A 26,288-nucleotide genomic window follows, 5' to 3' on the forward strand; every position below is an offset into this window, starting at 1 on the left:
AAAAAATTATCCTTAATTTTGTATCCATTGTCAACGAAGTGCAGCAACTGCATACCTGGAGCGGGCTAGCTAGCGAGCTCATAGGTTGCTCTGCGGCAACTGCTGCAGCCTATAGACGAACTTGAGTGAACTTGCGTCCAATGACAGGCGCCCGCGCCGTCACTGTATCAAAGCCCGCCAAAATGGGCGTGGCTAGAGTGCATATAAGCGTAAGTTCATAGGCTGGAACCCTGATTTTCATCTATTCAGCGAAGCTCTTCTCATCTCTGAACTGCAGAAGCCGCGTCGCCGTTCGAGGGGCATCTAGCAAGCTTGGACAGCGCTCGAAGAAGCCGGCCGTCTTCGCCACCTTCAGCCGTCCTGCGAGCTACGCCATCCGGCGACGTATCCTTTTTAGAGCAAGCTAGTTCCTCAGCGAACTTCACAAAAAGAACAACGAGCGTCTTTTTAAAGATGCCTCGCACCACCTGCGCCTCATGCCGCGCCCCTCTCAGCGCCGGAGACCGCCACCTCATCTGTGCTCTCTGCCTGGGACTGGAACATGCAGAGCTCGCCCTCGCTGATGGCGGATGCGACCTCTGCGAGGAGCTTCCGATGTCGACCCTGCGGGCTCGACTCGAAGCACTCAAAACCAAAGCCGCCGCGCCGCCTTTCGTTTCGCCGCGCAGAAAGAAGCGCCGCTCCCAAAGGCTGCCGGAACCGGTGTTAGAAGCGACTACCTCGCTGGAGCCTCTCCCTCGAGCCTCGCTTTCACCCTCCCTGCCCCCCCGGACGCGCAGTTGCCGCCGAGCGGCCGCACTGTTGCCATCTCGGATGACGAGGCGGAGGATAAGGGCTGCTGTTCCATCATGGCTTCGGACAGCGAGGAGTGGTCAGGCTCCCAAGGCTCCTCCTCGGCCCAGGAATCCAGCAGGACCCGCGCTGGAGTCGAGGAAGAACTAACGCGCCTCCTCACACAGGCCGTCGGCCGCCTCGGGCTCGAGTGGTCACCGCCCTCTGAGCAGGCTCCCAACAGACTCGACGGCTGCTTTCTTCAGAGCCGTCGCCGCGTGGCGCCCGCGGCCCGGGCCGCTCCCTTCCTGCCGGAACTCCATGCCGAGCTCTCTAAATCGTGGAACGCGCCTCTCTCGGCCAGGAACCGATCCCATGTCTCCACCTCTCTTGCTTCGGTGGACGGCGCCACCGAGAGGGGCTACTCTTCCATCCCACTGGTTGAGGATTCGGTAGCAGCACACCTTTGCCTGCCTTCCTCGAGATGGCGGTCTAAGCCAGTGCTCCTGTTTAAGGCCTGCAGAACTACTTCTGCCTGTGTTGGCCGCGCCTATGCCGCCGCCGGCCAAGCCGCATCTGCTCTGCATTCCATGGCCGTTTTACAGATCCTCCAAGCGGACCTTCTCTGAGAATGGGATGAGAAAGGCAGGCACCCAGAGGCTGTTTCAGATCTAAGGAGCGCGACAGATCTCGCCCTTCGCGCCACCAAAGCTGCAGCTCAAGCCCTAGGGAAGTGCATGGCCGCGCTGACTGTGACCGAGAGACACCTATGGCTAATGCTAGCCGATATGGGAGAAGCTGAGCGCTCCACGTTCCTCAACGTGCCGCTCTCTCCGTCCGGTCTCTTCGGTTCCGCGGTGAGTGGCATTGTTGACCGTTTCTCAGAAGTCCAGAAAGCCACCCAAGCCATGAATCTCTTCCTGCCTCGTCGCGCTAGCTCCTCTGCAGGCCGCCCACGTGACCAGCCTCCTGCACGAGCCTCTTCACAGCGCCCAGCTCAGCAAAGCCAGACTTCTCAGCGTCGACAGGGCGGCCGCCCTAGAACGCGCTCAGACAGCCGCCGCAGACCGCCGCCCCCCGCGGGCCTCGGCCTAAGATTGCGCTGAAACCTGAGCAACCGAAGTCCTCCTAGCTTTGTTAAGGAAACGACGGCTCAGTCCCGCCGCGGCCGGACCACCGTCAAAGCTTCGCCCCCTGTCAGTCCCCTTCTCTCAGGCTACTGCAGTGGTGGATTCAGCAGCCAACAAGCCGGTGATACTGCCCGCTTGCCTGCACTCAAATGCCGTTTTCACTATGCTCGCGCATCACTTCACAGATGTGACTCTTTCCCCATTCACTTCAATCGGGAAGTCACTCACAGAACAGCCTGTCCCTGTTGTCTGCGAGCAGTCATGCATAAGCACAGTAAGCGCGCTCACACATTCTGTTCAGCTCGCTGTGTGCAGCAATCAGGGCGACTTGGCCATTCACCCTCTAGCGTTACGCTTCAAAGCGTGGAAAGCTATCCCAGGGATATGCAAATGGGTGTTAAGCACAATAAAACAGGGCTATTTGCTACAGTTCGATCGCCGCCCTCCGAACACGGAAGCAGCCTGCATGCTTCGTTCAGAAATAGCAAACCTTCTGTGCAAAAGGGCCATAGAGAGAGTGCCACCTTCTCTGAGCGAGTCGGGGTTTTACAGCCGTTATTTTCTTGTCCCCAAGAAAGACGGCGGCCTCAGACCAATATTAGATCTTAGGGTTTTGAACAAGGTGCTCGCAAAAAGACCGTTCAAAATGCTTACAATCAGGAAACTCCTCGCGCATGTGCGCCAGGGGACTGGTTTATTTCTCTCGATCTGAAAGATGCCTACTTTCAGATTCAGATAAATCCCGTCACAGGCCATTCTTGAGATTCGCCTTTGACGGCCAGGTTTATCAATACACCGTCCTTCCGTTCGGCCTGTCTTTAGCACCCGTACTTTCACGAAGTGCATGGATGCGGTGCTCGCACCCCTGCGGAGTCAGGGCTTGCGAATTCTGAACTATTTGGACGATTGGCTGATTTTGGCACAGTCACATACGGAGCTTCTGTCTCACAGGACAGTTCTCCTCAGTCATCTGAACAGTTTGGGTCTTGCAGTCAATTGGACCAAGAGCTCACTACAGCCCAGTCAGGCAATTTCCTTCCTTGGAATAGAACTAGACTCCATGGCGATGACAGCTCGCTTGTCTACACAGCGCGCGCGCCGTGTTCAGCGACTAACCGCGTCCTTTCAGATGAACAGCCTCACGCCTCTGAAAAAATTTCAGAGAATGCTAGGTTACATGGCCTCAGCCGCAGCAGTACTTCAGCTGGGTTTACTGTGCATGCGCCCGCTTCAGCATTGGCTAAACACCCGCGCGTTCTGCCGGGCTTGGGCCACGGGCCGCCAGCCAATCAGAGTGACTCAGACCTGTATCTCAGCTGTGCAGCCCTGGGCAGTGGCCGAATGGTATCAGCGGGGAGTGACGATGGGAGCTGTATCTCGCCGAAAAGTCATCTCGACAGACGCGAGTCTGCGAGGGCTCTCCGGTTTTTGGCCTATGGCCAGTTCAGGAAAAGCTCCTTCACATAAATTGTCTGGAAATGATAGCGGTCGAGTACGCGCTCGTGCGCTTCCTCCCGGTCATTCAGGGTCACCATGTCCTGGTCCGTTCGGACAACAGATCTGTGGTATCCTATCTAAACCGTCAGGGCGGTGTCAGATCCAGGATCCTCTTCCATCTGACAAAACGCATACTGAGTTGGTCCCAGTGCCACCTGCGCTCGCTGAGGGCGACGCACATGCCAGGCCACCTGAACGACGGCCCAGACAGACTGTCCAGAGACAATATTTCCCCAGGGGAATGGTCCCTGCACGCTCAAACAGTCCAGAAGTTATGGAGCATATTCGGCAGAGCAGAGATAGACCTCTTTGCGTCAGAAGAGAACTCTCACTGCCCAGTATTTTTCTCGAAAAGCGAGGATGCGTTGGCCCAGGACCTGCCCAACTGCCCGCTTTACGCCTTCCCTCCCGTCTCGCTATTGCCACAGGTAATGCAGAGGATCAGGGAAACGCGTCACTCGGTGCTCCTCATAGCCCCGCGCTGGGAGAATCAGACATGGTTCCCAGAGCTTACGCAGCTGTCACTGACAGCCCCGTGGCCCATTCCAGTGAGAGCAGATCTCCTCTCTCAAGCTCGCGGCACGATCTGGCATCCCCACCCAGAGCGCTGGGCGCTGCACGTGGGTGATCAACGACTACCCGTCGCTTTGCCAGAAGGAGTAATAAACACTATCATACACGCTAGAGCCCCTTCCACGAGAAGACTCTATGCGTCCAAATGGTCTGTGTTTTCAAAATGGTGCACCGACAGAGACCTGGACCCACGGACATGTGGGGTGTCGTCGCTGCTCGTGTTTTTACAAGAGCTGCTGGATAAGGGCAGATCCCCATCCACGCTCAAAGTGTGCGTGGCGGCCGTCGCGGCGTTCGCTGAACCCTGCACGGCCAGTCACTGGGAAAAACGAGCTGGTCATCCGCTTCCTCAGGGGAGCTAGAAGGATGAACCCCCCGCGCCCCCCATCGGTTCCTATCTGGGATCTTTCCGTAGTTCTCGAAGCTATGAAAGCCCCCCCTTTCGAACCGTGGATTTGAAATACCTTTCACTCAAAACCGTTTTTCTGACTGCCCTGTCATCAGTTAAACGTGTGGGAGACCTTCACGTGCTGTCTGTCAGCGCTGCGTGTCTTGAGTTTGGACAAGTGACTCCAGGGTCATTTTAAAGCCTAGACACGGCTATGTCCCCAAGGTGATCGGTACTCCTTTCAGAGCACAAATCATTTCCCTATCGGCGCTGCCAGCATCCGATAGCGAACGCGACGCCAATCTCCTTTGCCCAGTCAGAGCACTGAGATTGTATACTGCGCGCTCCGCCTCTTTCAGAGTACGCGTCAAAAGACCTACCATGCCCGTTAGGCATTAGGGCTCACTCCACTAGAGGCATGGCCTCCTCTTGGGCATGGTCCAGCGGGATTTCCATTCATGACATATGTGTGGCAGCGGGCTGGGCTTCCCCCTCCACCTTTGTCAGATTTTACAATCTGGAAGTGCTCGCCCTGCAGGCGAAACTACTAGCGGTTTAATACGCTACAGCTCCCCTGGTGAGCTGCACTGATGGGACACATTTCACACAGACCGGCACCGCTGCTCTGTCTTTTCCTTCCCACTATGTGCTTATGTATTACACACACACTGGCCCGCACTCTTGCCGGCCAAATATTATTCCCCCACTCACAAGGGCTCCCCGGGTCCCCCCCCCCGGGGCTCATGCAGTGGATGCTTGGCGCGCACGGCGTTGACAATGGGTTCCCGTAGCGTAAGCTAGCTTATGCAATACGAGAGAACCTCTCGTAAGAGAACGAATCGGTTACCTTACGTAACCTCGGTTCTCTCTAGAAGAGGAACGAGTATTGCGTAGCCGGCCGTGCTCGCGCCACGAGCGATTTTCGCTTCATTCAATGAAAACCAGGGTTCCAGCCTACGAACTTACGCTTATATGCACTCTAGCCACGCCCATTTTGGCGGGCTTTGATACAGTGACGGCACGGGCGCCTGTCATTGGACGCAAGTTCACTCAAGTTCGTCTATAGGCTGCAGCAGTTGCCGCAGAGCAACCTATGAGCTCGCTAGCTAGCCCGCTCAAGGTATGCAGTTGCTGCACTGCGTTGACAATGGATACAAAATTAAGGATAATTTTTGGCTTCAATATCTCAGAAAAGATGAATCTTTCCCGTAGCGTAAGCTAGCTTACGCAATACTCGTTCCCTCTTCTAGAGAGAACCGAGGTTACGTAAGGTAACCGATTCGTTTTCCACTAAGCATTGCACACTATTAAAGATGTATAATTGTTACTCTTTTACGCAGATGGTACAGAGGGGTGGTGTCGGCTACAACATGGGAATATCATAACAGCTGACCAAACACATCATACCATATCCTGTACAACAGACGGAGGGAGGAAGAGGAAGCACAGGTCAAATGTGAGAATACACCTGTTAGGTCATAAATCACCATTTTTAGTTCAGTGTATAATACCTACTACTTTCATCCATTACTAACAGGTGTCTAATGTCAAGCATAAAGCCATGACATTTCTTAGAAAACATTTAAAGAAGAAGGTGTGTAACAAAGCATCAAATGTGTCTTATCCAATTTTTGCGAAAGCACTAATTAGTGCCAATGGATCACGCAAGTGGGCGTTGGTGAGAACTGGGAGTGCTTGCGCTATCAGTGGGCATATGCATGCAATCTGTGGGTGTATTGTGTTAGGGGTTTCATAGTCGACTATAACTAACCTAGTCGACACTGTCAGCCTGAAGTCGACTAGTCGCTTTCTATGTGATTTACAAAATGCGTCTGTAGGAAATAAAACAGGTGGCTGATTTCTGAAACATAGGATGGAAAGGGAAGGCTCATTCATATTAATGTGGGAAGCTATTCCTGATTTGTTAGGGTTTAGAGGTTGGGTTATAATTTCTCTGACTAATCAGGTAGCATTTTCCTGATGAATATTATTGAATCGTCCAATCAGTTATCGCTTTACTCTTCTAGAAATGACTCTTCCTCTGTCATCCTACATTTCTGGAGGCCAATGGCTCTGCACTGAAAGCTCAAATAGCAAATAAAGGCGGCATAAATGTCATCCATACCACTTCAGTGGTTTAATCCATGGATTTAACCACTGAAAGAGCGAAGTGGCTCAAATGTACTTTGATAAAGATGGCACAGATGCTAAAGTGACCTCCAATATAAGAAAAGTGGACTTCAAATTTAACAGAAAAACTAGTGCTATGCAAAGTAATTTAAAAAGAAACCCGCTAGCACTAATGAGTTATTTTCAACATGACCATTACAACTTTGAGCATTTGGACATCTGACCTGGTTTCTTTTCGCTCCTTGAAGAATGTAATTTGGCAAAGTGCTTCAAGAAGAAGTATGATGACATGATGGAAAAACTAAATATGAAAACTCATGGCCATGCCCACTGACTTTGGGCATGGCCATGAGTTGTATTGTATAGTGCTGCTCTTAAAGGAATACTCCGGGTTCAATACAAGTTAAGCTCAATCGACAGCATTTGTGGCATAATGTTGATTACGACAAAAAATTATTTTGACTCCGTGACAGGGCGGAGGGCTGGGCTGGGTCGTGATTCTACACACCCGGCCCCTTGTCAGGCTAATCAAGCCTCCGAGAGGGATAAAGAATGACTGTGGATGGTGGTGCGACAGAGAGAGAGAGTTTACGGGCAAAAATTGAGGTTACATTGAAGGACTTACTTCACTTTTACAATGGAAGTGAAATAGTCACATTTTTAGAGGGTTTAAAGGAAGAAATGTGAAGCTTTTTATTTCATAAAAGCACTTACATTAAAGGGATAGTTCATCCAAAAAAAAAATTCTCTCATCATTTACTCACCCTCATGCCATCCCAGATGAAGCTTATTATTGCATAAAAGCACTTACATTAAAGGGATACTTCATCCAAAAAAAATAAATTCTCTCGTCATTTACTCACCCACATTCATCCTTCTGCTGAACACAAACAATTATTTTTAGAATAATTTCTCAGCTCTGTTAGTGGTTCCAATGGAAGTGAATGGTGATCAGCACTTTAAAGCTCACATAAAGGCCACATAAAAGTAATCCATAAGACTTCAGTTGTTAAATGCATGTATTCAGATGCAATGTGATTAGTGTGTGAGAAACAGATCAATATTTAAGTCAGTTTTACTATAAATCTCCACTTTCACTTTCACATTTTCACATTTTGAAAGTGAAAGTGAAACTGGAGATTTATAGTAAAAAGATAACTTAAATCTTGATCTGTTTCTCACCCACACTAATTTAACTTTTGAAGACATGGATTTAAGCACTGGAGTCATATGGATTACTTTTATGCTGCCTTTATATGCTATTTGAGCTTCAAAGATTCAGTCCTTGTTGACTTGCATTGTGTGAGCCTACAGAACTGAGTTATTTTCTAAACATCTTTGTTTGTGTTCAGCAAAATAAAGAAAGTCATACCCATCTGGGATAGCATGAGGGTGAGTTAATGATGAGAGAATTTTTGGGTAAACTATCCATTTAATTCTTGTGTTAAAATTAATGTATTATTAGAGCTGTAATGTTGTTTAAATCATATTTTTTTTACAGTCATTTAAGGGTTTTAGGTTTTGTTGACATTACATTGTCATAGCAACAAAGTTGTAAAATTGGTTATAACTTTACACAGAAAAGGTTAGTACAGTATTTTACCTCACTAAAATCATGTTAATTTGCATTATTTATGTCTTGTGGCCATACTTTTGAAATAGTGAGTATTTTAATGTTTACGAATTAGCCCCATTCACTTCCATTGTAAGTGCCTCAATGTAACCCAGATTTATTTATTTTTTTTAAGAAAAGGAGGGGCAAGTCAAAATAAATTTTGTGGTAATCAATGTTATGCCAAATGCTGTCGATCGAGCTTAACTTGTATTTAAACCGGAATATTCCTTTAAGACATAGTACTCTTAAAATAAGGCCCACTGAGTCTGGTGTGAAAGAACTTGACTGGTCTGCACAATTCCCAGATCTGCCTCACATCAATTTGTGAGGAATTTGACTGCTGACAGTTCCTGACCTTAGTGATGGTCTTGTGTTGTAATGGAAGCAAATTCTCACAGTCATGTTCCAACATCTGGTACCCATCCAACATCTACATAAGCCTTTCCAGAAGATTGGAAGCTGTTAGGGAGGACAAACTACATGAATTTTAATTCAGTGTTCAACAAGCAATGTTCAAACCAATAATGTTCAAAAAGTGTGGCGTTCAGGTTTCAGCAATGTAGTATATCTGTAATGCAATTTAAAAAACTCTTAGTTTGATTGTTTGTGGTGTTTCTTTCTGTATTTTTTCTGCATTGTATTTAAATGGCTGATTTCTAACATTAGGAATTAATTTATATCAGATATATTGATCTGATACTTTGGCCATTCCTTTCCCCCAGCTGTCCTTGCTGGCCGAGGTGCGGACTCTGATTTCTCCACAGGATCTGGAGCGCTTCGACAGGCAGGTGTTACACCGCGAGATGGAGGCGTGGAGAGCCCGGCATGGAGGCCTGGGCCTGCTGCACCCCGACTCTATCTGCATTCCGCATCCGGAGGGACAGGTTCCCTCTGCCTGCCAGATGACCCTTGGCTTCAACAAGGCATGTGTAATGTGGTGGTAATATATACCAGTATGATATGTGCTTGTTTGATTGTGTTTTAATTCTCAGAGACCCACTGCATCACTTATTTAAAGCATATGGTGGCTGTGGTGGCTCAGTGGTTGAGGCTCAGGGTTACTGACCAGAAGCTCAGGGGTTCAAGCCCCAGCACCACCAAGATGCCACTGTTGGGCCCTTGAGCAAGGCCCTTAACTCCAGGTTGCTCCGGGGGGATTGTCCCTGTAATAAGTGCACTGTAAGTCGCTTTGGATAAAAGCGTCTGCCAAATGCATAAATGTAAATATATATATTCAAAGTTATTTTTCTGATTCAACATTATATATCTCAGGGTGGAAAACATCTGGGTTACTATTGTAGCCCCCATTCCCTGATGGAGGGAACAAGATGGTGTGTTGATTGAAACGACACTAGGGGTCTTTCTTGAAGGCCTCGGTTGCCTCTGAACTTGAGAAAAGGCCAATGAGAAATTGGCAGACAGAAATGTCTCTCCCCCAGAAATACGGGTATAAAAGGAGGGAATCGTGTGTCTGTCCATTCAAAGCGGCTGGGGCCATTTAACGCTATAACATGCATCGGGGAAGGTGTTCTTTTCCAACTCCTATTCTTTCAGGTGGAAAAGACCCCACAGAGACCACATCCTGCCCAGGCTGGGGGGAGGTTAAATGTAGTGAATGGAGAAAGAGCACACGTGATCGCCTCAGTGGAGGGGAAGGGTGTATGTGCAAGTGGAACACCCGGTCAGCCGCATTGCCGAGTTCTACGTGCTTGGACCTGAGAAAATGCGGGACGTGACCGACTCAACCCTGAGATTGTAGAATATCATAAAGGTATTGGGTGTTGCCCACCGCGCCGCTCTGCAGATGTCTGCTAGGGAGGTTCTGTTGGCCAGCGCCCTGGGTCTGATAGGCCAGCCATGGCATTGATCATTGATCATGGCACTTCAAGGTGGAGGGAGACAGCCTCCCCTCCAGTCTCTCCTGCATACATGAGAGCACTGACCCGACTGCGCTTCTCTGCGGGTCTTCAGATCGGGAAGAACACCAATTCACAAACAAGTGCCATTTTGGGGCGTAAAGCTGCCTGGTAGAGGGTGCTCTAACTTGGTCTATGACAGTAGGTGGTAGGCCACTTGGATCTTCCGCTCTTAGAGGCGAGTTGAACAGTAGTGGAACCCCAGCTTGCTGAACACACAACCGCTCGGCTCCGAAGAACATATCTGAATGGACAGATGCACGATTCCCTCCTTTTATACCCGTATGTCCGGGGGAGGGACATGTAAATTCTGTCTGCCAATTTCTCATTGGCCTTTTCTCAAGTTCAGAGGTAACCGAGGCCTTCAAGAAAGACCCCTATTGTCACTTCAATCAACACAACGTCAAGTGAGTGACAGAAGGGGAACTGCTTTTATTTTGTTAATCATGTCACATGTAACATGTAAAATGTTGTGTTGAAACAACAAAGCAATCAAAAGTTTTAGCATCAATAAAAAAAAATTATCCTAGTGTACAAAAGCATCTCAGAGTGTCCAAACTAAATATACATAATAATTGTACATAAGAACGAATCCCTCCGGCGTAAAACCTGTGCCAAATCAAATATGCGGATCACGGATGGTTTGCTGTGGTGACCCCTAACGGGAGCAGCCAAAAGAAGAAGAAGAAGATGAAGAAGAATTGTACATAGAAACAGATTTCTTGTTCTCATTTAAAAAGTAAAAGGACCAATTAAAACAGAAACAAGTGTATTTTTCAAAAAGTACCCTAAAAGTGGCCCATTCAAAAGCTTGGTGTGACAAATGGACCAATGGCACAGCTATCGTATGGCTTCAGAAGACTTCTAGCTCATGTTCCATGTAGACCACATTAATAACCCTGTTCTAGCACACTTTTGTCATCTTGGTTTGACACTCATTACTGTGAGTTGTAAAATCGCACCCTGTGTAAGCTGGTAATTGAGCTGAATTTATGAGAAATTCTGATAAATAACTGGCTTTCTCTCTAGTGCAGCATAGACTTTTTAAATCCAAACACGGCTTTTTGATTATACATGATCTGGAGTTTTTGTTTCTGTATACAGATTTTTTCATTTTTGTGATTGTTTATGTCTTTGCTTTATAGAACGAGTACATCTTGGATGGAGGTTCGATGCCTCTTGAGAGTCTGAATTCTTTTCCTGACATCACTCTGGTGAGTATCACTGATATTGTTTAAATTTTTTGCTGTGTGTCTAAACAGCGATAGACTGAATAAAATAAATGTTTTGCAGAGTACAAGTATCCAAAATTGAAATGTTTTTGTTGTCAATGAAAAGCTGTAAAAAAACGTAATAGTGAAAAAACAAAGGTTCAGGGTTATGGGCTACAAAAAAATATTTAACCTTGAAATCCCAGGAAGGAAAGTGGAAGGGTCTAGTATCAACCTAAAGGGGTTTTATTTTGCAATAATGACGGCCTGACCACACATTATCCCACTTATTACATGGCTACTTACCAAATAAATACTATAAAGAAAAGGACAAGAAATAAAGATTTGAGTTGGAATTCTTTTATTATCTAAGAAGAGAGAGGTGAGTGATAAAGACATAAAACTAGCACAGCTATTGTTTGTAGGATATACCTCTATATTTGTGATCTCAGTAATTGTTGGTAATATCAGTAACTGTGGATGTTTGTACTGAAAGTTTAACCTAATTATGCTATTTACTTTGAATCCACAGAAAAATGCAAGTGACAAAAAATAAATAGTTATGTCAAACTGTTAATTCAGAAAATTGCCCATGTGACAGATTTACCATTTATCTTAGGTTTGCTAGATACAGTCAATTTGCATGATACTGAATAATGTATTTGTCGAGTTCAGTAGGTCTTTACTTTAGCCCTTTCTTGTTCTCATTTAATTAAGCATCAGTAGCCTAACATTAACTATTGTAATCATAAACCATTATCTTGGATTAATCAGTAATCAACCCTCTTCTCATATCCATGCGCTACAATGATATGCATGCCATCAACTCTGTCATCTGTTCATTTTCATAATGTGCTGACATTTTAGAAGGAAATGTCAACCTTAAAAGCTTTCAAATGTCAGGAGTTTTTTTTCTAGTGTTATTATTAACATATCTCAATGATAATACATCTTTTAAATGCTTGCCTTCTAAAACGACAGTACATTTGTGTTTTATTGCAGGACAAGGTTCAGTCCTCACCCGAGTCACCGCCCCCTTTCAAGCCTCCCCTTCCACCTGCTCAAGGCAATGTTAGACATGGAAGTCCTAAAGGTCAGACCAAACGACCTTTGTCCAAGCTGTCCCAGTCCAAACTGCTTTTTACCGCCCCCTGTAGGCGGCACCAGGAAAACCAGGCCCACAATTACCCTCACTCACTCCCGCCTTGCTCCACCCACACCTCGCCATGTACCATCCACCACACCTCTTCCACCTGCTCCATCCATCACTCTCCTCTGCCTTGTTCTCTTCATCACAACTCTCCACGGTCCTCTTATCATAAAAATCCTTCCTCTGAACCGCCGGCAAGAGATCTGGTTCAGTTTTTGATGAGCAGGCAGGCAGCAGTGCTCTCCCCACATCCAGAGTCTCCTAATCGTTCTCGGGAAGGCACCCCGACCCCCATGATCTCTCCCCGCTCCTCACCATCTCTTTCGCCATCGCTACTAATGCCTGCGCCACCCCCCTGTAGCCCTGAGAAACCTGAAGGCTCCCCCTCTACAAACGTCTGTGGTGCAGCCAAAAGCAGCCCACTACATGCTGAGCTTGAGATGGCAGAGGAGAGACCACAGCTACGAGGTGAAGCCACTCTGCAATTACAGTGGGGTTTAAAAGTTCACATTGAATATCTGAATTAAATCTGGAAATACATTTGGAGATTTTGGAAAATTTTAAACATGCTATATGTAAAATACACTGCAATGTTTCTCAGTCACTAATCATATATGCACATTGGTGACAGTGACCATGTCAAAGGGATAGTTCTCTTGAAAATGTTGAAACGTAAAAAATATTTTCTCTTTATTTACTGTCCTTCATGTTGTTCCAACCCCCTTTGACTTTCTTCTGTGGAACACTAAAGAAGATGTTAGGCAAAACTGTTTGTTTTGGTCATTATTCAATTTCATTACATGCATTCTGTAATGAAAAAAGATGCATTCTGCCAGACATCTCCTTTTATGTAACATGGAAGAAAAAGTCATATGGGTTTGAATAAATCAGAATCTTAATTTTTGTGTGAACTATACCTCTGACTCATTTGGACAAAAGGTCAGATTTCTTTGCTTCCATTGAAGAACCCATGATGTTCCTTGTCAAAAAGCTACACTTATGATGCTGCGCTGAGTTAGCGCTTTGGGAGCAACTTTAGATGTGACCAGCTGTGAATATGTGTGCAACATGTCAATGAAAATTGACCAGGATTTATAGCCTCTGCCGGTGACATCATTGGATGCCCCTGTAGCAGGGCTATAAATAGATGCGTCACAGGTGCATCGTCAGATCTTTTGTCTTCAGATTACTCTGCGTGTGTGTGCTTCATGAGCCTGTCAGAAACGTTCTACTTTCCTCTGCTAGGAGTTAGATTTTCTTAGGCAGTGCACAGATACCTTTCTCTTCTTTCTCTAAAAAAAGAAAAAGAAATGACTGACAGACAGACAGAGCAAGCGGTGTGTGTTCCCTTGTCTACGCTCTATGGCTGAGAGGAACACACATCAGTTTTGCTTTGTATGTTTGGGGGAAGAGCATGCTGTTCTCGCGTTGGGGCGGGGCGGTTGCGAGCGTTGCAATCTGCTCTCAGTCAAAATGCTTCGTACTCGTCTTGCTTAATTCCGAGAGTCAGCACCCACACTTCAATCGTGGGACTCTCGTATGGATCTGGCTGAGGAGCGCGAGACGGGTCCGTCCCTATGGCTCGCTCTCTCCCCAGATCCAGCGTGATCCTGAAGCGCGCTACGGTGCCTATTCGGTTCATGAGGGGGACCTTGAATCTCTTGCATCTGCGACTTTGAGTTACCCACCTCCGAGCATTCCGGGCATGATAATAAATCATCGGAGGAATTACTCGAGGTGATTACTCGTGCGGTGGCCAGGCTTCAATAAGACTGGCCATGTGAACAAGAGACTCCCAAACGCTCCAAGTTGGAGGACAGAAACCCTATACTTCCCGTGTCTACGTGCCCTCGACGGCGATATATTCGGTGATTGTGCCAGTTGAAGAGACACTTGCGGGTTATCTCTCGCCGGGTTCGGCATCATCGTTATAAAGACCCTCTCTCCCCACAAAGCCGTGTAGGACTACCTTCACACTAGTAGGGAAGGCTTATCAGGCAGCGGGTCAGGCTGGTGCTGCCCTGCACACTATGGCAGTGTTACAGTCATACCAGGCTTATCTGCTGGAGGACCTGAGTGCGGGCACCACGCTCAACGAGGAGGCTTTCTCCGGATCTATCCATGCCATTGGCTGGTCTATGTCTGCTTTAGTCAGCATGGAGAGACACTTATGGCTCAACCTGTTGGGCATCAGAGATAAGGACACATTTTTCCTTCTTGATGCCCGGTTTCGCCTTCTGGCTTATTTGGTGATGCTATGAATATAGTTATCACCAGGTTCCAGGAGGCGAAAAATCATGAGGCGGCATTCAGGCAGTTCCTTCCTCGCTGCTCTCAGGGGGTAGGGGCCGTCGGCCACCCAGACCAGCCCCGGTCCTTCTAGAAGGGAGGCTCAGAAACAAAGCTTGGCGAGTCATGCTCCCCCTCGTAAAGACTGGGGACAGGCTCGTTGCCCTAAAAGCAAGACCTCAGGGGAGTAATTTCTAAGAGGAAAAAACCCTGACGTTCTTGCGCCCAGCCTTGTGGGGGTAGCCCCCTTCAGGACCATGCAGTGTGGAAACTTCTGCCAGGTATTTCTATGTGGGTCCTAAGAACAGTAGAAAAAGTCTACAGAATTAAATTCGCTCGCTGCCCTCCGTGTTTCAACTGTGTGGTTTCCACTACCATGAAACCGGAGTAGGCATGTCTACTGTGGAAAGAACTGCAAAATCTCTTGGTCAAAGGGGCCATAGAACATGTTCCCCTTCCAGAGAAAGAGTCAGGTTATTACAGCAAATACTTCCTGGTTCCCAAGAGGGGTGGGGGGTTGCGTCCGATCTTAGATCTTCAAGGCTTGAATCGCTCAGTCAGGGCGTTCAAGTTCAAGATACTAACTATTAAGACGGTCGTGTCACAAATCCAACATCACGATTGGCTGGTCATGATCGATCTCATGGACACATACTTTCATATAGAAATTTTGCCACAGCACAGGAAGTTCCTGAGGTTCGCTTTCGGGGGCGAAGCCTTCCAATATCGGGTTCTTCCATTCGGCCTAGCCCTAGCACCCCGCACATTCACGAAATGCATGGATGCAGCACTGGCTCCTTTGCGACTCTGGGGAATCCACATTCTGAATTACATAGACGACTGACTGATACTAGCACAGTCTCAAGAACTGGCAGTTCAGTACAGGGATATTGTCTTAGCTCATCTGGTTTCTCTGGGTCTGAGACTCAACGTCAAAAAGAGCGTTCTCTCTCCCACTCAGGGAATTACCTATCTGGGAGTTATATGGAATTCGATCAAAATGCAGGCACAATTGTCTCCCGCTCGAATCATTTCCATTCAGAACACCCTGAGCAAAGTCAGGCTAGGCCAAGTTTGCACTGTTCGTCAGTATCAACGAATACTAGGTCTCATGGCGTCTGCATCCTCGGTGATCCCTTTAGGCCTTCTGCACATGAGACCATTTCAGTTGTGGCTAAAAGCCAGGGGATTTCATCCAAGGGCCAGTCCCCTAAGGCTAATAAGGTTACGTGCCGTGCGCTTCGTTCCCTTTCTATGTGGTTCAGACCCTGGTTTCTTACTCTGGGTCCCATTCTAGGTGCGTCTTGTTGTCGCAGGTTGCTAATGACAGATGCCTCCCTGACGGGCTGGGGAGAAGTCTTAAGTGGTCGTCCAGCTCAAGGGGAATGGGAGAGTCATCAGCTCGATTGGCACATCAACTGCCTCGAGTTGATGGCAGTATTTCTGGCTCTGAAAGCATTTGAGTATTTCCTCCAGCATTTGAGAGGCTGCCATGTCCTGGTGCGGTTGGACAACACAGCAGCAGTCTCTTACATAAATCATCAAGGAGTTCTACGTTCACGTCAGCTGAATACTCTGGCATGTCAGATTCTCCTTTGGGCCCAGGGCAAGCTCCTGTCACTCAGGGCAGTTTATATCCCTGGATGTCTGAATGTGGGAGCAGATTTTTTGTCCAGACAGAAAATACTGACGGGGGAGTGGAAACTCCACCCCGAGGTAGTGGAACAAATCTGGGTGAGATTTTACAGGGCAGAAGTGGACCTCTTCACCTCTCAACAGACAGCGCAATGTCCCCTCTATTTCTCTCTGAGTCACCCAGTCCCCCTGGGTCTGGACGCGATGGCGCATACATGGCCCAGGATGCACCTGTATGCCGGTTTCTCTGCTCCCGGGAGTCTTGGCCAGAGTTCGCCAGCAAGGGTGCCGCGCTGGCCAAACAGGGTATGTTTCTCGGAGATAATGTCTCTCCTCGACAGCTCGCCTTGGGCGATTCCGGACAGGAGGGACCTTCTGTCTCAGGTGCAGGGGACAATATTTCAGCCCTGGCCCGAGCTGTGGAACCTTCATGTTTGGCCACTGAAGGGTACCAACTGAGGGACACTGGGTTTTCACCTTAAGTTATCGAGACCATTCTAAGTGCTAGGGCTCCCTCTACTAGAAGATGTTACGCCAATAAATGGGGTGTCTTTGAAAGATGGTCCATTGCACATAATGCAGATCCAGTTAACTGCCAGATTGCTTCAGTTCTGGACTGGACAGCAGGCACATGCCCCGCCACTCTCAGGGTCTACGTGGCCGCCATTTTGGCTTGCCACACCTTGATTGACAGGGTGCCATTGGGTAGACATCGTCTACTCACTCGCTTCATTAGTGGAGCTATGCGACTGAGGCCTCCTGCTAGGACCAGGACCCCTTCATGGGACTTAGCAATAGTCCTTGAGGGTCTGGTTGAGACCCCCTTCGAACCTATAGAGTCAGCGTCTTATAAACTTCTGACTTTCAAGATGGTTTTTCTTATGGCAATCACCTCTCTAAAAAGAATTGGGGATCTACATTGTCTGTCTTGCCAGCCTGCTTAGATTTTGCCCCAGGAATAGCTAAAGCAGTTTTACACCCTCACCCTGACTACCTGCCTAAAATTCCTTTCTCGACTTTACATCCGGTCACAATTGAAGCCTTCTGCTCCCCGCCGTTTACAACGCCAGAGCAGGAAAGTCTTCACAGACTTTGTCCAGTTCTTGCCCTTCAGACTTATGTCCACCGCACTAGCCAGTGGCGTAAGTCAGGGCAACTATTTGTTTGCCATGGGGGCCGCAACAGGCGGGCGGCTGCCACCAAACAGACTATGTCGCATTGGGTGATGGCCTACAAGGCGCACGGTCAAGCTTCGCCAGTAGGTATCTCACTCTACCAGAGGGGTCGCCTCCTCTAAAGCCTTGGCTAGAGGTGTCCCTCTGCAGCATGTTTGTGATGCGGCAGGCTGGTCCTCTCCGCACATTCAAAAGATTTTATAGTTTGGATGTTCATGTCACTACAGGCTCTTATGTCCTTGAGCCAACATCACAAGCTCATGTCTGAGACATTTTGCGCTCTTGTGAGCACACTACACAACGGTAAGTGGTCTGGATATTCACAGTGCGGCGGTGTGGGTATTCTCGTTCCCAAAGCGCTAACTCAGCTCAGCATCATTAAAAAATTTAGCTTTTTGACAGGAAAGATCTTGGATTACTTAACTGTAACCCCTGTTCCCTGATAAAAGCGGAACGAGATGCTGCGATTCATTGCTGCACTGGGATGCCCCATGACTGCTCTTCAGACAAAATACCTGATGATGCACTTGTGATGCATCTATTTATAGCCCTACTACAGGTGCATCCAATGATGTCACTGGCAGAGGCTATAAATCCGGGTCAAAAAACGTGTTGCACACATATTCACAGCTGGTCACACCTAAAGTTGTTCCCAAAGCGCTAACTCAGTGCAGCATCTCGTTCCACTTTTATCAGGGAACAGGTGTTATAGTTAAGTTACCCGAGATGTTTTTTGGAACATTTTCATAGTATGTTGGGATTACATGGGTTATCAGGTTTAGCACACAATTGTGTGTATGCCAGCTGAAGTGCATGCTGTCATAAAAGCAAACTGGGGACATACCTAATACTTTGTCATATTCATGTTAACTTTTGAGTTAAAACTTTAACAAAAATTTGTTATGCTGATAGTTAAAGTTATGGGGGAAAAACTGTTAAATTAGAAAAATGCCTAATAGAGGCATTCTTGAAGACTTTTTTTTTAACCCCACTGTATATCTAAAGATAGCATTAAGTTGGATTGTTTTTAAGAGGACCTTTGTCTTTGTGGGTGTGTGTTTATCTGTTTGAATCAGAGCATGCCTTTGCGTGGGAAGTGTATGTATATCTAAACTGTGATGTGGTACAACACTTAGGGAATTCTACCCACCATATAACATATCTCTTATTCATATCCAGCTTATGTATGATGTCTACATAATTTTTTTTCGGTGTCTGAATGCAGATTTTGATCTCTAAAGCTAAATTGTATGGTTATTTATGGATTTGTGTGCTCATTTGTCTGTATTCCCAGGAGCCACGCTGTCCCAGCTGTCAGACAGTGGGCAGACTCTGAGCGAGGACAGTGGTGTGGACATCGCAGAGGCTGGAGGATTGAGTAAGGACAGCAGTCCGCGGCCTGGTAAACCTCCCTTCCTGCAGGTCATAGGGGACTCGCACAGACTGGAAGGACTTGCACAGGCTGCAAAACAGGTAAGATAGTGGCCACAAGTGATGTTTTGTTGTTTAAATAAATCATTCATTTAAATCTTTGAAAGAAAGAGAGTTTTATATATAATATAATGTTAATGTTTGAGTTTAAAGAGGGGTTTGGTATGTCTCCTCATGTAAGCTCTATTTTACGATTGGTCTTCTTAATACGATAGTTCACCCAAAATGAAAATTGTCTCATCATTTACTAACTCTCATGCCATCCCAGACTTTTTTTCTTCTAAACACAAACATAGATTTTTAGAAGAATATTTCAGCTCTTTAGGTCCTCACAAAGCATGCGAATGGGGAGCAAAATTTGGAAGCTCCAAAATGCACATTTAGGCAACATATAAGTAATCCATAAGACTCCAGTGGTCAAATTAATATCTTCAAAAGCTAAATGATAGGTGTGGGTAAGAAAATGTCAATATTTAAGTCTGTTTTTTACCATACATTCTCCTCTCTGCCCAGTAGGTGGTGATATGCACAAAGAATGCAAATTACCAAAAAACAAGTGAAGAATGTGAAATTGGAGGTTGATAGTACAAAGGACTTAAAGATTGATCTGTTTCTCACCCACACCATTCTCATCATTTAGCTTCTGAAGATATGGAATTAAACACTGGAGTCGTATGGATTACTTTTATGCTGCCTTTATGTACTTTTGCATCTTCAAAATTTTGGTTCCCATTCACTTGCATTGTGAGGACCTACATAGCTTAAAATTCTTCTAAAAGTTTTTGTTTGTGTTCAGCAAAAGAAAGTCATACATATCTGGTATGGCACGAGGTTAAGTAAATAATGAGAGAATTTTCATTTTTGTGTGAACTATCCCTTAAAATGTGATATTTAATGTAACATCTCTTTCTTTTTATTTTAGATGGGAATAATAGAGCCTACACTTGTACGGGTACGCAAATGTGCCAGTACACTGGGTATTGCTGTCGAAGGGGGTGCCAACACCAGACAGCCTCTGCCACGCATTGTGACCATACAGGTGGGTCATAGCATTAGCAATTCATGGCTATGCTGAATGTCATGACTGTGCTGAACATTGGAAGTTTAAAGCTGTTTAACTAAACTGCATATTTAGTCAAAATAGTCCAATTCACCAAATTGACTATTTTACTTGAAATGTGGGTGTTCCCTTTCTGTCGCTCACTTCGACGTTGTGTCGAGGAAGCGACACTAGGGGTCTTGCTTGAGAGCCTTTCGCATCTCTGATCTATGAGAAAATGCCAATGAGAAATTGGTAGACAGAATTTGCATGTCCCGCCCCCAGTCATACCGGTATAAAGGGAGGGAAATGCATCTGTTTCATTCAGAAATTTTCTTCGGAGCCGACTGGTTGTGTATGCAGCGAGCTGCGAGTCACACACTGTTCCTCCCATCTCGGAGTACGATTGCTGTTGGATCTACGGCGCATATCAGCGGCTTTTCCCCCTGGGTGCTTCGACAGCATAGTAAAAGAGTTATTTCTCTAAAAGTATTATTTTCTCTAAAAGAGCAATATAGATGATTGGTTCCTTGGGTCTGTGACCCCAACCCCCCCAGTTCCTTTCTTCCCGCAAGTGCATGATGAGCTGATTGTGGAGGACACCCATCTCCACCCGTCACCGTGCCTCTCGCTCATCCACTCTCACTACTCTCGACGGCAGAGCTGCCCACGGGTACACGGTGATCCCCCAGGTGGACAGAGCTGTTGTGATCCACCTGTGCCCCGAGAATGCTGCCAACTGGCAGGGTCGCCCTGTGCTCCCCTCCAAGGCCTGTAGGATGACGTCTTCACTGACCTCCAAAGCCTACAGCGCTACCGGACAGGCCGCTTCTGCCCTGCATGCCATGGCCCCTGCAAGTCCACCAGGCCAAGGCTCTTAAAAATCTGCACTTGGGTAGTCCTGATCCCGACGTGCTGCAGGAACTGCACTCAGCGACCGACCTCACCCTCAGGGTCACTCGGGCAGGCGATGGCCACTCTCGTGGTTCAGGAACATCATCTGTGGCTGAACATGGTTGAGATGCGTTAAATGGACAAAACACGCTTCTTCGACGCACCTGTCTCCCAGTTCGGCCTTTTCGGCGACACCATCGAGGACTTTGTCCAGCAGTTCTCAGCAGTGAAAAAGCAGACGGAGGCCATATCTCACATCATGCCCCGTCGCACCTCCAGCGTGGGCAGTGCCCCGTGTCCTCCTGCGGCACCTAAGAAACATACATTTCCGCCTCAACCCGGGCCCAGCTCTCAGCCCCAGCGTCAAGCACCCCACAGGAGGCGCACGCCCCCCGTCTCACGAACCCCTTCGAGGACCCGGAAGGCTCCCAAGCTTTCCTGAGACAGATGATCCAGGGACCAAGACGTTTGCTCCGGAGCTGGTAAGCAGACCACTCCGTCCCCCAGTGGAGGGCTGGGAGGAGAATTTTCTGTTAAGTTAATTTATTTGCCGCACCCCCTTCGGGCTGCGGTACCCACATTCTCAATAAAAGAGCAATTCCCTTTGTCTCTGGGTCACCTGGCCCGCAAATGCCGTTTTCACGGCACTCTGCCGCCACACCTCAACAGTCCCGGCACATTGGACGCAGACTTCTTGCCTCCAGCCCCACGACTGTTGTCTGACCTCCGCGGGACCTCCTCCTCAGTTACTAACCCGCAAGGTAAGTGCTTCGAGTCTTTTCTCAGCACCAGAGCCTCGGGACACGTTTTTGCCTCCCGACGCCGCATTACCTACTCCGCCCTGCTGCGAAGCCCCTGCCGGGTAATCATCCCCTTAGTGCCCCTAGCACCAGGACCATTCGACTCGTTTATGCAATTCAGTTTGCCAGCCCTACGGGGGCGTCCACTTTACCGCAGTACATGGCAAAGATGCCAAATCCCTGCGCGCGGAAATCGCCACTTTCCTACTCAAAGACGCGATAGAGCCTGTCCCTCCAAGATGAACCGAGATGAAGAAGGGTTTCTACAGCCCTTACTTCATCGTACCCAAGAAAGGCAGCGGCTTACGACCGATCTTGGACTTGCGAGTTTTCAACCGGGCTTTGCACAAACTCCCGTTCAAAATGCTCACATTACGTTCGCCTGTCACACCCAAGCCGTCCCCCCCCCTCCCCCTCCCCCTTGCGGGTCCGAGCACACTCAACAAGAAGTGTTGCGTCCACATGGGCACTGGCCAGGGGCACCTCCCTAGCAGACATATTCAGAGCAGCGGGTTGGGCAACACCCAATACCTTTGCGAGATTTTACAATCTCAGGGTTGAGTCGGTTTCGTCCCGTGTTTTCTCAGGTCTGAGCCGGTAGAAATCGGTACACGCTGACTAACTGACCGGGTGGACCGCTTGCCCCTAGCGCCCTTTCCCTCCGCTGAGGTAATATCATGTGCTTTTACCCCAGGAGATCCCAGGAACTCGGCTCACACATGAGTGCTCAGGTCAGTAAAAACTGCCTCTCAAGCATATAACTACAATTACAACTCTGTATGAAAAACAAGCCCACTTTTCTTATTGGAAATGACTCGTGACATTACATAGACCCCCAGCTACTGGAGGTATAAGTATTTAGTCATAACTTTGTGTGAAGTTTTAAATATGGAGACACATTGTTTTCCCCTTATTTCTGTTATGACCTTTATTCCAGCATCTGTTAACATTAACATTTTCAGCACTGAGGCTCAGCCTCTTTTAATTATCTGTGTGTATTTCAGTGTGTAAGTGTATGCTGTTATCAGACTTGTGTTCACTTAAGATCAAGGTGAGAAATAGCGCAAAGTGGCTTTGCACAGAAACTGGTTTACTTGCATATTTAAACCCTGAACAGTTCAAGGATGGGCAAGGAGTAGGCAGGAACCCTCTATGTCAACATAAATGTTTAATGATATAAATGAACAACATAAACAAGCAAAGACACACATGCAGCATGGCCACGTGCACGTCTCCCTCTCTCTCTCTTTCTCTCTCTAACTGGCATCTCCAGCTCCCCTATATCTTGCTCTCCCGCTGAAAACCTGATTCAGCACCGGCCAGGCTGTGAGGACACATGCCCTCCTCCTCGACACAAACCCAGTGGGGTTTTAAATTAAATTAATTAAATAATACTAATACAAATAAAATAATAACCCTCTCTGGCCTGTTATGTTGCGAAAAGCGGTAACGACAGATGCATCTTTAACAGGGTGGGGAGCCACTCTGGAGGGCAGGACGGTTCGTGGCCGAGCGAACTTCGTTCAGCTCACATAAATTATTTGGAGCTCATGACTGTATGGAATGCTCTGAATCATTTTGAAGGGTGGTGTGATGGGCGCGGTTCCACACCATATCAGTGTTCAGTCTCTGATATTTTGTGTTTTTTACAAGACCTTATGGATAAGGGCAGGTCTTTTTCCACTATTAAGGTATACCTGGCGGCTATTTCTGCTTGTCATTTTGGGTTCAACGGTAGGGCTGCACCCCCTCATTCATAGATTTATGAATGTGCCCGCCATTCTATCCCAGTTACTAGGAGAACTGCTCCTGAGTGGGACCTCTCTGAGTGGGTGCTGGAGGCTTTATCTCAGCAGACTTTTGAGACCCTGGGAAGCATTTCCCTAAAATTGCTGTCTTTCAAGACAGCTTTGCTCCTGGCCTTAGCTTCAGCTAAATGTGTCAGTGACTTGCATGCACTCTCTGTTCATTCCTCGTGCACTAAATTCTCTCTTAGGTGGAGATAAGGTTTTCCTTAGGCCCAATCCGACCTTTATGCCTAAATGCTTCCCAGCGTTCTCATGTGAGGTAATGGAGTTTTCTGCTTTTCACCCTCCTCCTTTTTCCTTAGCGGAGGATCAGAGGCTGAATGCTCTGTGTCCTGTCCTTGCCATGCGATCGTACTTGCCCCAGATTTTTTTAAATGTTGCCCCCTGAGTCAATTCCTCTGAAATGTTATCAGCAAGTCTTATTATTATGCAGTTTAATTAGCAAATTATGATATTATTTAGTATTATTCTACTGTAGGCCTATCTATTTATGGGTTTAGACATCATAGTGACCATTTCAATTAATTGATTCAATCGAAGTGCTTGATATAAAATTTATGGGTGAAACGCTATAAATGCCCATAAAAACAAATTTCCCGGGTCAAATATCCTGCTCAGCACAGCAGTTATAATAAAATTACTATGATCTTAATAGTTCAGTGGCAAAAATTGTATAATGATTGATAAAACCTATTTTTCAATATTGTGCCTTCATTACTTATTTTCTGAACAATTTTCTAGTTCTAGTCTACTTTCTTAGCTTATTATTTCTCTCTCTCTCTTTCTGTCTGTCTCTCAGAAGGGGGGCTCTGCAGACATCTGCGGGCAGTTACATGTGGGTCAGGTGATTCTTGAGGTGAACGGTGTGTCACTTAAAGGCATGGAGCACAGGGACGCGACTCGGGTCATTGCAGAGGCTTTCAAGACCATAGACAAGGACCATGTTGACTTCTTGATCGCAGAGTTCAATTTCACTCTGTAGACGTCATCCCTTGAAAGACTTTGCATACCAGACGACACTGCAAAGACCATGCACTTTACAACACTATCCCTACAGAAGGATGGAATGAGTCATACTTGTCATATCTGAGTCTCAATTAGCTTGCAGTTCAAGAGCCACCATACACCCACCTTGCATCTCTGTTCTCGCTACAACAGCAAGCACTCAGACTGTCATGCCTGGTTAAAGACATCCACCACACACTTACATTGTATGATCTCAGTATGTCCCAGTGTTTGAACTGCAGGCACTGAATGAATGCCAAGGATGTAATGTAGATCAGTTTGATCGGACAAGATCAGAGTTTTAGGTTTTATTTAAGCCTATTATATCTTCCCACATATATGATCTCTCTAAAGCCAAAGCATTCATCTGTGGTATCCTCTCGCTTCAAGGACATCTCACCATTCACAGATGAAGAGCAAATGGACAGCATTTATACCTCACAGTGTGAGACTGACATCATTATCGGTAAATGGAATATCACCCTTAAACAATGACGAAGAATTGAGGCTTCAAACAGACGCAAACTGTCTATCTAATGAAGAATATTAAATCAAATCAAGACAAAGGATGCAATTGCCATTGAAAACCCCATAGCGGTTATCATATTATCAAATGATACAGTCATTGTTTTTGTTACTGTTTCATACACTACTACTTTAAAACTGAATGGAGGCAGAGAATTATTCCTGGACAGACAGAGAGAGGAGAATGCCTCAGCTATCTCAAAGCTCTTTTTCATCCTTGTTTTCTCTCTCAATGTTTCTTTAACTTTCTTTCTCTCTCCTACTGTCTAGCTCACACACACACACAATGCACACTCTTTTTTCCGTTTGTCTTATGTTAGTCTGCATACGTCATAGACAGGTTTCGGAGAAGTATTGAAGATGTGTATAGCAGTATTTTTTGGAAGAGATCAGCTGTACAATGAGGAATATTCCCTCACTGTAAATTCACGGCTCCTGATTATGCAACATACAGGAAATTCATGTATACAGGAAAAATTATGTAAAGCTGTATATATTTTATTTATGTAATATATGTTTTTTGCACATACTGTTGATATGTTTTAAATTACTATATCAAAACCCTCAAATATATAACCAAAACATCACCCATAGACTAGAAACATGGATGCCTACAGCTTTACAACCCAAAAGAAATAATGTTCTATCTTTTCCCTTCAGATATTTAATCCATACACCACAAACCATCATACAGATAGACTGTCATTAAGTTTATACAGATAACAAGTACTTTGCAATGTGAAATACATATTAATGACTCTTACGGGAACTGTAATATTGTAGGATAATTACGGAGCAGTTGTATATACAGTGCACAGTAAGAGGGTATCGATATTTTTTGCCTGAAATATTTATGATTTATGCCTAGATGAAAAGGTGAATAATATATATCCATCCATCCATCCATCCATCCATCGTCAACCGCTTATCCTGTGTACAGGGTCGCGGGGGGCTGGAGCCTATGAATAATATATATGAAATAAATATAAAAAAACTGAATATACATGCCTGAAAATGTGTTCATATATTTTACTTTGTCAAATCAACTAATATTCATTCACTCAAAAAGGAATTGATATATTTAAGGTCACCAGTCTCTGGTCTCTGGAAAAGTGTTTTGGCGCCCTCGTGCGTTCAATTGAGGGACATGGGATTGTTTGGCTTAATCACAGGTAATTCATTAATTTCTCCATATAGTTCTTATAAAGTAGAACTGTATTTAAATTGCTTATATACTTTATTTCATTACATTTTCTGCAATGAATTCAGCTCCAACCATTCAACATACAGACTCATTTCAAACTTC

At 46.4% G+C, this 26,288-nt stretch overlaps 1 protein-coding gene across 1 annotated transcript in view; it reads left to right on the plus strand.

Annotated features, from left to right (window-relative positions):
• The window catches only part of LOC127619996 (whirlin-like), a 129,607-nt gene extending 103,673 nt beyond the window's left edge, over nt 1-25,934 (plus strand). Inside the window, exons 7-12 of the mRNA XM_052093048.1 lie at nt 8,827-9,027; nt 11,166-11,234; nt 12,234-12,849; nt 18,775-18,953; nt 19,834-19,950; nt 24,252-25,934. Of these exons, the coding sequence (XP_051949008.1) occupies nt 8,827-9,027; nt 11,166-11,234; nt 12,234-12,849; nt 18,775-18,953; nt 19,834-19,950; nt 24,252-24,434 (1,365 nt within the window). The 3' untranslated portion in view covers nt 24,435-25,934. The remainder of the gene's footprint in view (nt 1-8,826; nt 9,028-11,165; nt 11,235-12,233; nt 12,850-18,774; nt 18,954-19,833; nt 19,951-24,251) is intronic.
• Nucleotides 25,935-26,288: the final 354 nt, after the last annotated feature.

The sequence above is a fragment of the Xyrauchen texanus genome, chromosome 3 (assembly GCF_025860055.1).
Source record: "Xyrauchen texanus isolate HMW12.3.18 chromosome 3, RBS_HiC_50CHRs, whole genome shotgun sequence".
Lineage (NCBI taxonomy): Eukaryota > Metazoa > Chordata > Actinopteri > Cypriniformes > Catostomidae > Xyrauchen > Xyrauchen texanus.